We start from the raw sequence: 14,122 nt of genomic DNA on the forward strand, positions 1-14,122 counted from the left end.
GGCAGGGGAAGGGGCAGGGGAAGGGGCAGGGAGCTGTGCAGGTGCCCCATCACCCCTTCCCTCCTCAGCAGCACCCACAGCAGGGAGCAGGGCACCTGCTACCTACCGACCCAGCCCTGAGCTCCCATAAAACACACCCCCCCCAGCACAGTACAGCTCCTTCCCTTCCCCTAAAGCCACGACACCCCAGGGACCACTCAGATGTTTGTGCCACGATGTGCAAATAACAGCGTTTTGCTCGGGAATAATCTTAAATCTTTTTGGTAACGTGATCTGAAGAATTATTCCCTGTTCACTTCTTAAGGGACACAAACCCCATCCTTTGCTTATACGAGCATTAAAAAAAGAAAAGAGAGAGGCCTGGAATTCACTGGAATATTCATCATTTCCAACCTTAAACCCACAGCGTACAAACAGACGAATCCAGCAAGTCAGAAAGCAAAGCCAATTTAATCTGTGGCTCCCCTGAGGTAAATGTAGTTCACAGTCCTGCCCCCACCCCAACCTCAGCCATAATCCCTGCTTCCTGGAGGTACAAAAGCACTGGAGTGAGGAAAATTCTGCAGCAGGATATAATGATCCAAAATGACAGGGACAATAATGACAATGAATTTCATGTCTTCCAGTCATGAGCTGGGGATGCTTGACTGGGCTGACTTACACAATTAAATTGTTACAGGTACAGCAGGATGCAGTTACCATCCGCCAGCTTTTGGGAAGGAGCCTCCAGCGCAGGGAAGGGAGCGCTGTGGATGCACAGCCCTTCTGTCTCATCCTGCAGGGACGTGGCTAAGCCTGCACCTCTGACAGAGGCAAAACTGGGTTAAAGATGCAGCTGGTTCAGGCCATTGATTTTATCCCTTTTGAGAAGGATAAAACAGCTCTGACGGGCAAAGCACGGTGGGACTCGGCAGCAGCACCGGCGAACGGAGACCCACGGGCTGTGCCAGGGATAACTGGGGTTATCCTGGATCCCCACTGCTGCTCGTGCCAGTACAGCAAGGAAAATACTCTGGCTGCGGTGGGTTTGCACTGTACCTGCAACCCAGCAGAGGCAGCCAGCATGCCCCTCCGAATTCCTCCCATCCTGCCCGTCTCCTCCGGGGTTTCACAGACAGCTCTATTTTATGGAACACGGGACAAAATGTATTGGAAAACAAGAGGTTATGGAACATACACAGAGTATTTCCCCGGTTATACCCATGGTTAGTGTGCCTGCAAGGCTTCTCCCACCCATCCAGCTTCAGGTTTGAAATACCGAGAAATGTGAGGAGCTGTGTATTTAAAATCACCTATGGAAAGTATTTCTAGTGACAAACTGTCAGAGGTTTTATACCCAGGGAAGGAAAAACAGCCACAGAGTTGTCTGTAATACCCCTATTACAGCTCAACATCTCCAAATATCCATTTGTCAAACATGAATTATAAAGCTATAACATTTCATAATTCAGGACACACTCAAATCCTAGGAAAAACAGCTACAAGAGCCTAAATAAAAAAAAGCATTTATTCCATTTTTGACAGCTTAATGAATGCCCTACTCTTTTGCATTGATTTTTGTGTGTGTCTGTGTGTGCCTGGGAAGGATTTCTCGGGGGGTTTGCTGTAAACAGGGAAAGCAAAATCCTCTGCCAAGGCTTTTTATACCTTTAAATAACCTCCATATTAAAATATTTCAGGAGAGAATGCATACAAAACTACTGAGAATGCAAAAAAAATAAAAGCCAACTACTTACATCCCAGTAAATATACTGGAAATCTGTAGAACAAGACATTAAACAACCCAATACCCTGATGTGGCAGAGGAGTCCAAGAAGTAGCATATGTTAATTCCTGCTTTCAGGAAATAGCTGGAAATTCAGAGAGTGGGGTCAGCAAAGTTCTAAAATCTTAAATTCGTGACTGATTCTGGAATACAAATTTTCCTTATGCACCCAAAGGCTCATCTTGCAAGAAAAAACATGTTAAAAATGTCTGCAAGCACCTAGAAATAGAAAAATAATGTATCTTAAAGAAAACCGTGCCACTTGGAACTGCTGAACACCTTACACTGACACAGGCTGGCCAGCTGGATCCCTGCTGTAATGGCTCTCCTAGTTTTTACCATAATGAACTCTATATAATTCAAATGGAGATGAATTCTTCCCTTTAAAGGGCTTTGGAACAATCCTGCCCTGATCCTGAGCCAGCCCAACCTCTCCACTGTGCCTCTTCCCCAGTTGTCCCCGAGCCCCCTAAGTGGATCTGACAGATCCCTGCTCACATAGCAGCCGCCTTCTCCCCCCAAAATGTTGCCTCTTTGCTGTTCAGGAGTATCCTCATACCAACAAATGCTAAATGCAGTCTGACATGTCCCCCTAAGAAACAAACTTGTAAGTTGTGGCTTCAAAGCAAACCTTGAATAAATAGGACACGTTGTGTACACCCCGGCTAACATCCAACATATGCTTTGGCTTCCCGATGCTCAGGCAGAGCAGGAATAGCCTCTGGACAAGGCTGTGATTTGCTCTTGCTGGTACTTCCAACATTTATAATGTACCATTTTTTTTTGCCTGTATAAACAATTTAGAAGATGTAATGAAGACGACCCCGGCGCCGTTTGGGAACAACATCCTCATGAATTATGGATGGCTGGACGTGCCACCGGCCCCACCACCAATTACAGCCCCACACAAAGAGCATTCCTGGGCTTCCCCCTGAAAGGCACAGGGCCACCACCGAGGCACAGCTGGGCAGGGGCCTGAGCACAGAAAACACTGCCTCACATACCCAGTATTTTTAATTCTCCCCTTCGGTGCTGGGCATCGACATCTGTGATCGTTAACAGCCTCGTTATTAACAACCACGGGGACAAGGGATGATGCACAGGAATAAAGGAAAGTGGGAAAACAGGAGAAAACTACCTTTAACTGCAGTTACAGAAACAGTCAAGACCAATTTACTGATTAATTATTTAGGGAAGAGACAAGGGATGGACAGAGAAGAGAAAGATATCACTGACTTTAAGACTTGTATTTTTTATTTTGTCGTTATTTAATGCTCTATTTTATGACTAATCATTCTGAAAGTACTAAAAGCAGCTTAATTCCATTTATTACCCCCTCCTCTACTTTCAGTTCAATTCCCTTTCCCTTTGTCCTCCATTCCTCTGGATTTAGGGTGTGAAGTGTAGCATTAAAATTCAAGCATAATGATTTACAAGACCTAAAGGGTGCCTGCCGAAACGTTATGGCTTAAAACAAATGTCCTGTGGCCAGGACAGGTTAACTGATCAGGATAAAACAGCTCATGTGCTCCAACCCCCCAGTCCAGCGAGCCCAGGGGCTGACCTGCAGAGGGGGCACTGCAGGCAAAACTGAGCCGAAATGTGGCACGTTAAGAACCGATTTAACATTTTAGTCGGGAAGTCTTCTGCATTAGGTGCAGCCTCAAAGCACCCAGATGTGTATTATCAACACACAAATTTCACCCCTTTCAGAACCACTTTATTCTTCAGGGAAACTGAGGTTTGGTGGAGCTTTGAGAGGTTTTTCGATTTTTTTTATCCCTGCAAAACACCAGTCCTTTACATTCTGCCCAACCCCGGGGATAACTAAGCTGTATCTTATAAAGAAACCAAAATAAGGCAAGACATACAATATATTTTCTTTTCTATTTTACACTTCTTCATTTCCAATATTTAGAGTCTGGGTTTGTTTTCTTTTGTTGGGATGGCACCAAAACCTCCAGAGACATCTCTCAGTCACTCAGAGCCCTGCCCTGCCCTGCTGGTGTTTGCCATCAAAGCCCAATCTTTAGATTTATTGCAACACTGTTCAAAATAACTATTCATCCAGGAAACCTGAGGACTAACTTTAGGGCTACCCTGAAAGGTGTACCTCTGGAATGTTGGGAGTAGTAAATAGCCACGATACAGCCAAATTACTTATTTAATCAGAAAAAACTTCACTGGATTATAAACAGATTTCAAGCTATAGTGCTCTTCTGAGGAGTGTAATTACAGTTAAGAGAACCACTCCATTCTTCTGGCATGCTCCTGGGATGCCTTAGAGCAGGCTAAGGGATAGCTTAGGATAAGGAATAAAGAAATCTGAATTCCTTCTTTGTATCTACAGCAGCTGTACAAGGGTACAGTGTACAAAACCCACCACGTAATCCCACAGCAAATTTTGCTTCCAAAAACCCCCTTATTTCCTCGAGACAGACGAGATGCAGCTCCCCCAGAGATAGGGAAAAATCAAGTCCATCCCTTAAATGCCACCCTACTCCCAAACAAGAACCTGCACCTATGTATTCCCACACATATATATGAATTTTTAATTGTTTTTCCAGCTGCTGGGCTCTGTCTGAGACACCTGCAATTACCAACATCAGCTTTAGCCAGAAGCCTCACAAGCACTATTGGAGCCCAGCGTGTTTCCAGAGTCCCTCCCAGGCCAGAAGCCCCTCTGATGAGCTGATGAAGTGTAAATGCAGTTCTACAAAGGGAAAAGAACTCCCTTTGTAACCCATCTTGTGTAAAGGCCTTTCTGCTGCCAAAAGGGCAGAAACCACAACTTCAGGTGCAAACTAACCAGAATGGTACCACTGGGGAAGTAAATCAATACTTTAGTTAGTTATTTTGGAGGGATCCTCCAAGCCTGCAAGGAATCCATGGCTTGTTGCTTTATCCAGAACACAGCAGGATATTCTGATATCACCTGTCTTGCCCCATTTCCAAGGAAGCCTTACCAAACTTTCTGTCCTGGAAGTGGAAGAGGAGGAAGAACACCACCAGTCTGGTGGGACAGCACACCAGTCTGCTGCAATGAAGAGCCAGTCCACCTTCTAGGAACTCTTCCTCTCCGGAATCATTAATTAATTATTAATTAAATAACGCGTTATTTAAAGGGGTTTTAACAGAAACCATTCATGTCTTATGGCAATCTCTAGTCTTTGACTGTAATTACCACGAATGCTCTTTTTGCAGAGCAATTAATTTTACTGATGATATACAAACTAATTAATCCAGGCCTCATCCAACCCAGAGTGAGAAGCACAACCACGTCATCCAGATCCAGGTTAGGAGTTGTCTGCACAGTGGAAATGCTACAGCAACCCACTGGACATTGCTGGAACCATCAGATTTTCCTGACTTCTTCCTCAGAAGAAGTGTTCAATCCAAGAAGTGCAGAGCACCATGCCCAGCTGGGAAGCTTCAGGGATTCACCAGAACACTTTCACACAGCATTACACCCACTAGCCAAGAAAACCAATATATCTTCTCCTACCTTCAGTAAGCTACTGTCACGACAACATAATTTACCTACCAAACTCATGCTCAAGAGGCAAGCTGAATCCTTTGGGCTGTTGTTCCTCCCTTTAGAGGCTCAGTGTACAGGACCTGCAGCCCCATACCTGTGTTTCTGCCCCCAAACCCAGCAGGACAGGAGCACTGGAAGCACAGAGAGCAACGTACCATCGTAGTAGACAATAGCTCCGACCAGCTTGTCCTTGCGCAGCATCGGGAAGAGCTCCAAGGCTCTTGACTTGGTGAGGACGTAACTTCTCTTCAGGCACTGGCTTCCTGCCACCAGGTCATAGAGTTTTATCCCAATCCAGTAGTACGGCAGCTGCCACCACCTGCAGGGAAAAAAATACCTACGAGGTGAAAACAATGAAGAATTTAGAGGTACACGCACACACTGTTATTGTAACACAGAGTCTGTTGAGTAACAGTGTGTTGTATTACACCAGTTTTACCTCCTACCTTGATACAAGCTCGTGGTACCACAATGTAATGTAAATACTCAAGTCTGAGGTATTGTTTGCTACTGTTTTCAACAGAGCTGCTCACTGCAGTGAGTCAGGCAGATTCAAGGCTTTTTTTGCTCTAGAATTAGGATCTAAACTGGCTTTTTGTACTTCAGGACCACATAAAAGCAGTCGATCACCGACCTGTGTGAGCTCCAGCTTTTATTAGCCCCTTCCACTAAGTCAGGAATAATAAAGACGGGAAGGATCTTAACAAAATTGAGATCATTCAGCAAAACCTCCCTGCTCTAAGTAGCCTGTTCCAGTGAGTAACTGTCCTTTGAGATCTGAAAACCTAACCCAAAGCACTTAGACCCTGTTCCTCAGAGGAGAAGGAAACTGTTCTCTCCATACCCAACCAGCCTGTGGCCATACAGACTGAACACCACATTGCTGAGAACACTGTGATGGGTGTGTTGAAGATAAGGGTGTACTGAGACAATAGCAAACAACATCCTGGGAATGAGAATTCTTTCCAGCTGCTCCTAACTGAGGTGCTGGAAGGGCCCCGAAGAGCTGCACCTCAAAGCAGCCTAAGAAACCTTCATGTTTCTACAGCCCAGCAACATCTCACCCGCTGGAGGGCAGAGCTTGTGACAGCTTTGGGGACGTGCTTTGGGAAGGGGGACCTGGGAACTTCTCCAGGGACGTGGATTGCTTACCAGCAGGCAAGGGAAAGGGGGGATGGCCGAGCAGAGCTTACTTGTAGATGGGCAGCATGATGGGCAGCGGAGCGGAGAGGTGCGGGGCGCTCTGCAGCAGGTGGGCACGCTCCTCCAGAGCCTCCTTCACCATCCTGTACTGCAGACAGAGAGCCAGGTCAGCCACACCCACCCAGCTCCAGCCCACGGGCAACACTCAACAAGGAACCACATCAAAGCCAACACCTCACACCATTCCCACTCGCCTTCCAAAGACACACCGAGATCCGCTGAAAAACTCAACAGCTAAGGAAAACCACTCCCGAGAAAATTAAGTTTCAGTAATTTAATCTTAGTGTCTTGGCAGGTCAGTTGGATAATTTCTGAGTTGAACATAAAGCACACTAAGCCACATTGCCCTAACAATGGGCAGGAGGCACTCGGGAGGGCTGGGACTTGTCCGACAACACAGCTTCCAAGCCAATTCCCACAGTTAAACCCCACCCTAACTCCAAGCTGCAAATGCAGAAGGGTTCTTCTCCAAACCAGTCAATGTACATCAACATGAAGTTGTTCTTTGGCAAAAAAGGTTGGTTTCTACATCTGGATAACTGCATGGTTTAGATATTTTCCCCTGAAAAATCACCATTTCTGTAGCAGTGCTACAACCACCAAAACATACTTTGTGAGGTTTCAATGGGAAGACAATGTAATTCCTCAAAACAGGAATACCAGGCTTCCAACAACACAGAAACACACAAAAGCATTTATATATAATCACTCATTTACCATATTTTCTTTCCCCTTGCCAAAATACACACCTCTTATTCACCATCTTTTTCCCTATGACAAAATAAATCACTCATTTACAACATTTTTTCCTCATTCCAAGTTAAATCATTCCTTTACTATGTTTTCTTTCCCCATTCCAGAACAAGAACAGATAGACCCACTCCCCCAGATTCTGATCATGACAAGTAGAAAGCTCTTTTTATTCTGAGACCAGCCCTGTCCCTGCCTTCCTGGCCCCAGATCCACAAGGCCTGGCCACTGCACTGCCCACCAGAGAACTGAGCCAAGGCAGCAGCCTGGAAAGCTCCCCAGCAGAAGACACTTCCCATGCACAGTGGCTGTGGAATACAACAGTCAGCAGTGAAAAAAATCAAAAGGAGACCCGGATCTAACTGGGACAGGGGAAGTGTCTACCAGAAATTCTTGTTTAACAGCCAGCACAAACAATTACCTGCTCGAAATCCAACTTCATGATGGCCTTCTGGAGGTACCTCACTCCACCATGGATCAATTTAGTGCTCCTGCTGCTGGTCCCCGATGAGAAATCATACCTTTCTAGAAGGGCTGTTTTTAGTCCTGTGTTACCAGAAAACCAAATTAACTTCTTAAATTACACAATTTGTATGTAATTCATTAAAGACACTTCTCTAGGGTAGAGACAATCACAAGAAAAATTACTCTGTACATGGATGAATTTGTATTCAAAGTGTAGTGCACTGTCTATATTGTAATGAAAAATTTTAGCCTCCTTCCTGAGGGAAAAGTCAAACCAGAACTTAAACAGAAGCACATTAAAACCTGGATATTTCACAATGGAAAGGCATTACAGCACATCACAGGGGCCACGCTCCCGCAAGCAAACGAGAGCTCAGATGCACGGCAGGGACAGAGGGTTTGCATGGACACTTCCAACTCCTTGCAGCAGAGAGCTCTACACCTCTTGCACTAACAGTTTAAACAGCATTCCAAAGAGGGAGACAACTGACAGCTCTGCTTGCTTATAGTTTGCCTGAGGTGCTCAAAACCAGGAGAGCTGGCCCTGGGCACCTTCAGGGAGAGCTCACCAGGGAATGTGGGCACACCCAGAATTCTGACACAACAGGAAATATCTGATCAGGCTTATCACAGAATCCTTTGGGTTGGAAAATCCCTCCAGGATCATCAAGTCCCCCCTGTGCCCATTCCCCACCTTGTCCCCCAGCCCAGAGCACTGAGTGCCACAGCCAGGCCTTCCTTGGGCACCTCCAGGAGTGGGGACTCCAAACCTCCCTGGGCAGCCCCTGACAAGGCCTGACCACCCTTTCCAGGAGGAAATTCCTCCTGATGTCCAACCTGAGCCTCCCCTGGCACAGCCTGAGGCTGTTCCCTCTCCTCCTGTCCCTTGTTCCCTGGGAGCAGAGCCCGACCCCCCCCCGGCTCCCCCCTCCTGTCAGGGGGTTGCAGAGCCAGAAGGTTCCCCCTGAGCCTCCTTTTCTCCAGGCTGAGCCCCCCCAGCTCCCTCAGCCCCTCCTGCTGCTCCAGCCCCTTCCTCAGCTCCGTTCCCTTCCCCTGGCTCCAGCCCCTCAATGTCTCTCTTGTCATGAGGGGCTCAGAACTGGACACAGCACTGAAGTGCCTCAGCAGTGTCCACCAGAGATTTTAACATCTATTGGTCTCCCAAAACTTTTCCGTCCTTAAAAAAACCTAATTATTACCAGTAGCTTCCAAAGATCAGAGCAATATGTTTTTGTCAAATGTGACTGAAGATTAATGGACACAATCAGAAAAAGTTTGGTGAAGATTTATCAAACACATGAAAAGCAAAATTTGTTGTTAAGTGAAGCAAACACAATAAAAGAGCAAGTTCCATGAATGAACAGCAACGAGATGTAACTCATTAACCAAACGCCCAGGAATATTACACACCTCAGAAATCTCCTGACATAATCAGAATATTCAAGAAAACGATAAACAGAGATTAACTGTAATAATTTCTACCTGCTTTACAACTGCCTTTTCTGCCACAGCACACTGGTGGCACTTCCAGTGCATTTGCCTAAACTCACCTTCCCTTGTGCTTTCCCCCAGTTGAGGCTCCACAAAAAGTTAACATCAACCCTGCTTTTCCTGGGAGCCTCTGAAACCAGTTACCAGCTAATTCCCCTGGGGTGGGGCAATGGGAGCAGGGATCTGCTCTATGGACCTTCTTCAAGTTCCCTGTACCTCCTGAGAGCAGAAGTTGTATAACCAGCATTCAGGGCACACCTCCTCTACCTTCGAGGAGATTTGAAAAGCCAGTCTTATAAGTTTATTATAAAGAATAAGCCTGCAACTGAACTTCCAGGCCCTTACCTCTGGTGGCTGCATCCAGAGCACAGCCACAGCCTGTTGCTCCTCCTCCTATGACAATGACATCAAATTCACTGTTGGTTTGCAGGGCCAAAATCTGCTGTTCTCTCGTGGGGAGATGGTTCTTCACTGGGACAACCTCTGCAGCCTGAACCTCCACCAAGGCACCCTGCAAAGATTAAACACAGCCCATGACAAAGGGAAATAAAGGGAAAATTAAGATTTAGGAAAACCCAAGTTTGGCAATTCCCAACATGACCACTGGTTTTTCCCAAACATGGTGCTTATGGCTGCCATGGGCTGCCATCCTTCCCCCAGCCCTCCTGGGGCACAGCCTCACCTGAGCTGCATTAAGTGCTCACTCCCCTGTGCCCAGGCTCGACTGCAAACGCTGGGAACAAAGGTCTCCTCATTAGGAGCTGTTTAAAGCCAGCTCAGCCCTCAAACAGAGCCGAGCTCCCGGCGCTCCAGGCACACACAGACAGCGGAGCAGGGAAGCAGGGAGGTGAATCCTGATGAGCTTCCCCATTAGTCTCCCCTCGCTCTCCCGTGTTTACACAACAACATGTGGCTGCTGGCAAAGATCACCGGGTGAGGGACAGACTTTGGGTGCTTCAAAGAAATTCAGCTGCCACGTTATTCACTTGGCCATGCAATTCTTCCCATTCCCACCTATTGCTGCCTCCTGCCCTGCTCTCCCCCCAGCCCTGGCCTCTCCAGCAGTGCTAAAAGCTTTTACATCCCACAAAGTATTGTAGAAACATATCACAGATCCCCGAGTGGTTTGGGCAGGAAGGGACCTCAAAGCCCATCCCATTCCACCCCCTGCCATGGGCAGGGACACCTCCCACCAGCCCAGGTTGCTCCAAGCCCCGTCCGACCTGGCCTTGGACACTTCCAGGGATTCAGGGGCAGCCACAGCTTCTCTGGGCAATCTGATTTTACATCCCAGAGGGGTCCAAGTCCAGGGATGAGGTTGGATCTCTATAAAGTATGGAACAGTGCTACAGTTCCAGTACCTGTTTTTCCAGGGAGTCATGGACACGAGGATGGAGACAGTGAGAGGATCCAGCCATTCCTGTCTCCACTCCTTCCTTGGTGGCTCTAAGACATCCCTCTGCCCTGTGCTCCACAGAGTTTGCTGTGAGCTTCCAGCCGTGGCTCTCAGAGCTTCCCCTCCCAAAAGGGGACAGGACTTGAAGCACATCTAAATTTTCCCGCTGAACACCCAAACGTGCTCTGACTGCAGAGCCAAGGTCACGGGCTGGCTCCTGCTCCCCCTGGGTGAGCTGCTGCTGCAGCAGTGCTGGGTCATCCCAGTGAGTGCAGCCAGGCAGCTGCTGCCAACTTCCCAGCTTCCCTGAACACCAGCCTGCGACTCCCAGACAGCACTGACCAGCGGGAAACTGGGAAAACTAAAAACCACCTGTGGCTCAGTCTCACACAAGTTTTGGCTGGCCAAGCTCAGTTGGTGACCTTCAGAGAAAGCAAAATCCCCACCTCCAAATTAGCTTTGCACTGGGTTTCCAGACAATATTCCAGGTGTACAACTTAACTTCAGGAAAATAAGAGAACACCAGAAAAGCCAAACTCAGAGTACAAGAAGTACTGGTGTCAGTCAGGTTTGACTCTACGTTTTGGTTTGATTTTAAACACATTTTTTACAACAAATGGCTTAAAGCAGAACCAGAGCAGAGTCCCCAGCATCCAGCCCCTGGTATTGCCAGAGTCTGGAGATTAGCCCTGGAATATAAGCAGAGTGATTAGCACCAGGAATTGATATAGATATGATGCATCTTGCTGTCAATTAAATGGGGGAGTGAAGAAAAGCTGCACACAGGGATTCCATCTGCAGTAACGTGATTAGTTTGGCAGTGAACAAGTGTGTTTACTGAAATAAGCAATTGCTGTTTATATCTACAATTTCTCAGGCAAGAGTTCCCTGAATGGTTTTGATTACACTCTTAGTGAGAGGAATTTAGTTTGGCAGTTTGAATTTAATCATGAAGTTATAAAGTGATCTAGTAATCCATAAGCCAGTGCTCTTGTTAATTTGCTACTGTAAATCTCCAGGTAGGTTTGCAGAGTCAAATTCATCATCCTTATTCTCTTAAACAAAAAAAATCAAGTAATTAAAACTCCCCTAAGCAGCCCCCAATGCATTATCATATTATCTCACTATTGGATTCACCTTGCTGAGCAATTCCCACTGACCAGCAACACACTTCCACACAGGGAAGAGAGGATTGGGAAAGGACAACAATGTCTTACAACTCCACACCAAAGCAGTGCCTTTCCCCTTGGTGATTACAGGGAGGGAGGGGAAGAAAAGCTATCAGTGTTTGCCAGCTCAACTTGGCACGTCCCAGAACACCCCAGCAATTCAGTCAGGAAGCAAGAGGATCTGGTACTTCCACCTCTCTGTCACCACTGGTGTTGAAGTGCTGGTGGAACAGCTGGCAAAGGCTCACTGTGCCCCCTGGGCATTCTGGGGGCTGAGCGTTTGGGCCGAACCATGGGCCCAAACCCAAACTGGTTTGGGTTGGAAGGGACCTTAAAGCTCATCCACTCCCACCCCCTGCCATGGGCAGGGACACCTTCCACCAGCCCAGGTTGCTCCAAGCCCCAATCCAACCTGGCCTTGGACACTTCCAGGGATCCAGGGGCAGCCACAGATGTTCTGGGCAACAAAAGGTTTATATTTACAGTGGTAACACTGAGAAAATATCAGTCTACACACACATCTGCTTTACCCTGAAGCAGTTCTGGAGGGACCAGTTTCCTCAGTCCCTGTACCACCCACTCCCCTCAGCAGCTCCAGGCAGTGAGGCTGCACCAGCCTGACCAACCTCTGCAAGGGAATGGATATTCCATGTGAAAGCTCCACTCCTGGGTGCTCACTGAATGAGGTTTGGCTTGAATTAGTGTCACTCCTGCTTATTCCCTCACACACAGCACTATGCTTTCCCAGCCTATTAATTCAGTGACTATCCCAGGGATCAGGTTACTGGAAAAGACACCAAAGTGCAATATCCATCTATCAGCTTCTGAGTTAAATCCAGCCACAGTTCTGTCATGTCAACACGTGTCCCCATCTTCCCTTTGCTCAGCAGGGACCACGTGTGGTCTGGAAACCCAACACACAGGACCAGTCACTAACTGCTGGTACAGCTGCACATGCTGTACTCAGAGACATGTTCCCTGCATGGATTGCCTCAAAGGAAGGAATTCCTGGCTGGGAGGGTGGGGAGCCCTGGCACAGGTTGCCCAGAGAAGCTGTGGCTGCCCTGGATCCCTGGAAGTGTCCAAGGCCAGGTTGGACGGGGCTTGGAGCAACCTGGGCTGGTGGAAGGTGTCCCTGCCCATGGCAGGGGGTGGAATGAGGTGAGTTTTAAGGTTCCTTCAAATCCAAACTGTTCTGGGATTCTGTGATTCAACTGCAGTTGCAGAAAGGTGTTCCAAAGTGTCAGCAGGCGTGTGCATACAGGAAAATCAGCTGGGATGAGAACCAGTTGGGATATAAATCTTGAAAACCAGGACAGACCTGGATCAGTGGAGTGTTTTGTTTCCAGGGTGTAAACACCTGATACACAGCCAAGGTTAGGGGTGCTACCTGTGCCACTCTCCTCCCAGCACACCCAGCAAGGACAACTTCAACTTCTCCATCAGCAATTGCCAACACTCCTCTCTTTCAGTGCACAAACACTCCCTAGTGCTCCACTGAAAATCCAAGTGATCCTTTTCTGACTGATCCTACACAACAGGTTTAGAGACCATGGAGACAAGCGGTTCTGTCACTGTGACACCAAGATGACATTAAGTAAAACCCTGGGGTTCAATCAGTCTCTGGAAGTTCATAATGGCCATCCATTCCCAAAAAATGGGAATTGCCTGAATTCTGGAATACTGAACATGAAACAGTGAGCTCTCCAGGTGACTTTTCCTTTCCAACTCCTTCTCTTATTTAACAGCCCTAAAATTTGCAGCTGCCATTTCTGGCAGTACTGAAGCCAGGCTGTGAAACCCTGGGATAAAGACTCCGGAGAGAGTTCAAAACAGCACTATCAGCTCCAAGCAAGGCAGGAAGCACGATGGGGACCTCACTTGAGAGCTGGGGTTTATTTTCTGCAACAGTATCTGAAGCCATAAGGATCCTGGCTTATCCACTTCCCAGCCAGGCTCCCCAGAAATGACTCATCTCATTCCCAGCTGCTCCTCCTCCCCACAGAAAGGGCCAGAAGAGGGATTTAAAAGCCACGTAGATGTGGCATGTGGGGACAGGGGTCAGTGGTGGCCTTGGCAGTGCTGGGGGAATGGCTGGACTCAGTCTGAGAGGGCTTTCCCAGGCTACACAAGTCTGTGGGTCTGTGATGGAGAAGGGAGTTAAAGAGCACGGCCACGCTGACTCTGCTGTGAGGAGCAGACATCCCAGGGAAGCCCATTTTCTACAACAGCAAGATCCAACACACAGACTGGCACTGGAATCTCCTGCACCTTTCTGCTCCCACTGCTGGACTGTACCAGCAGGTCTCCAACACCTTCCCTGCCTGCAGGGAACTGACTCTGCC

At 47.7% G+C, this 14,122-nt stretch overlaps 1 protein-coding gene across 2 annotated transcripts in view; it reads right to left on the minus strand.

Annotated features, from left to right (window-relative positions):
- The window catches only part of GPD2 (glycerol-3-phosphate dehydrogenase 2), a 49,582-nt gene that overhangs the window by 24,776 nt on the left and 10,684 nt on the right, over positions 1 to 14,122 (minus strand). For both annotated transcript variants that reach the window (XM_027656255.1, XM_027656256.1), the window contains exons 3-6: positions 9,558 to 9,723; positions 7,678 to 7,802; positions 6,497 to 6,594; positions 5,459 to 5,622 (exon numbers count right to left, since the gene is read on the minus strand). In XM_027656255.1, coding sequence (XP_027512056.1) covers positions 5,459 to 5,622; positions 6,497 to 6,594; positions 7,678 to 7,802; positions 9,558 to 9,723 — 553 coding nt within the window. The remainder of the gene's footprint in view (positions 1 to 5,458; positions 5,623 to 6,496; positions 6,595 to 7,677; positions 7,803 to 9,557; positions 9,724 to 14,122) is intronic.

This window comes from Corapipo altera, unplaced genomic scaffold (assembly GCF_003945725.1).
Source record: "Corapipo altera isolate COAL_440 unplaced genomic scaffold, ASM394572v1 68, whole genome shotgun sequence".
NCBI lineage: Eukaryota > Metazoa > Chordata > Aves > Passeriformes > Pipridae > Corapipo > Corapipo altera.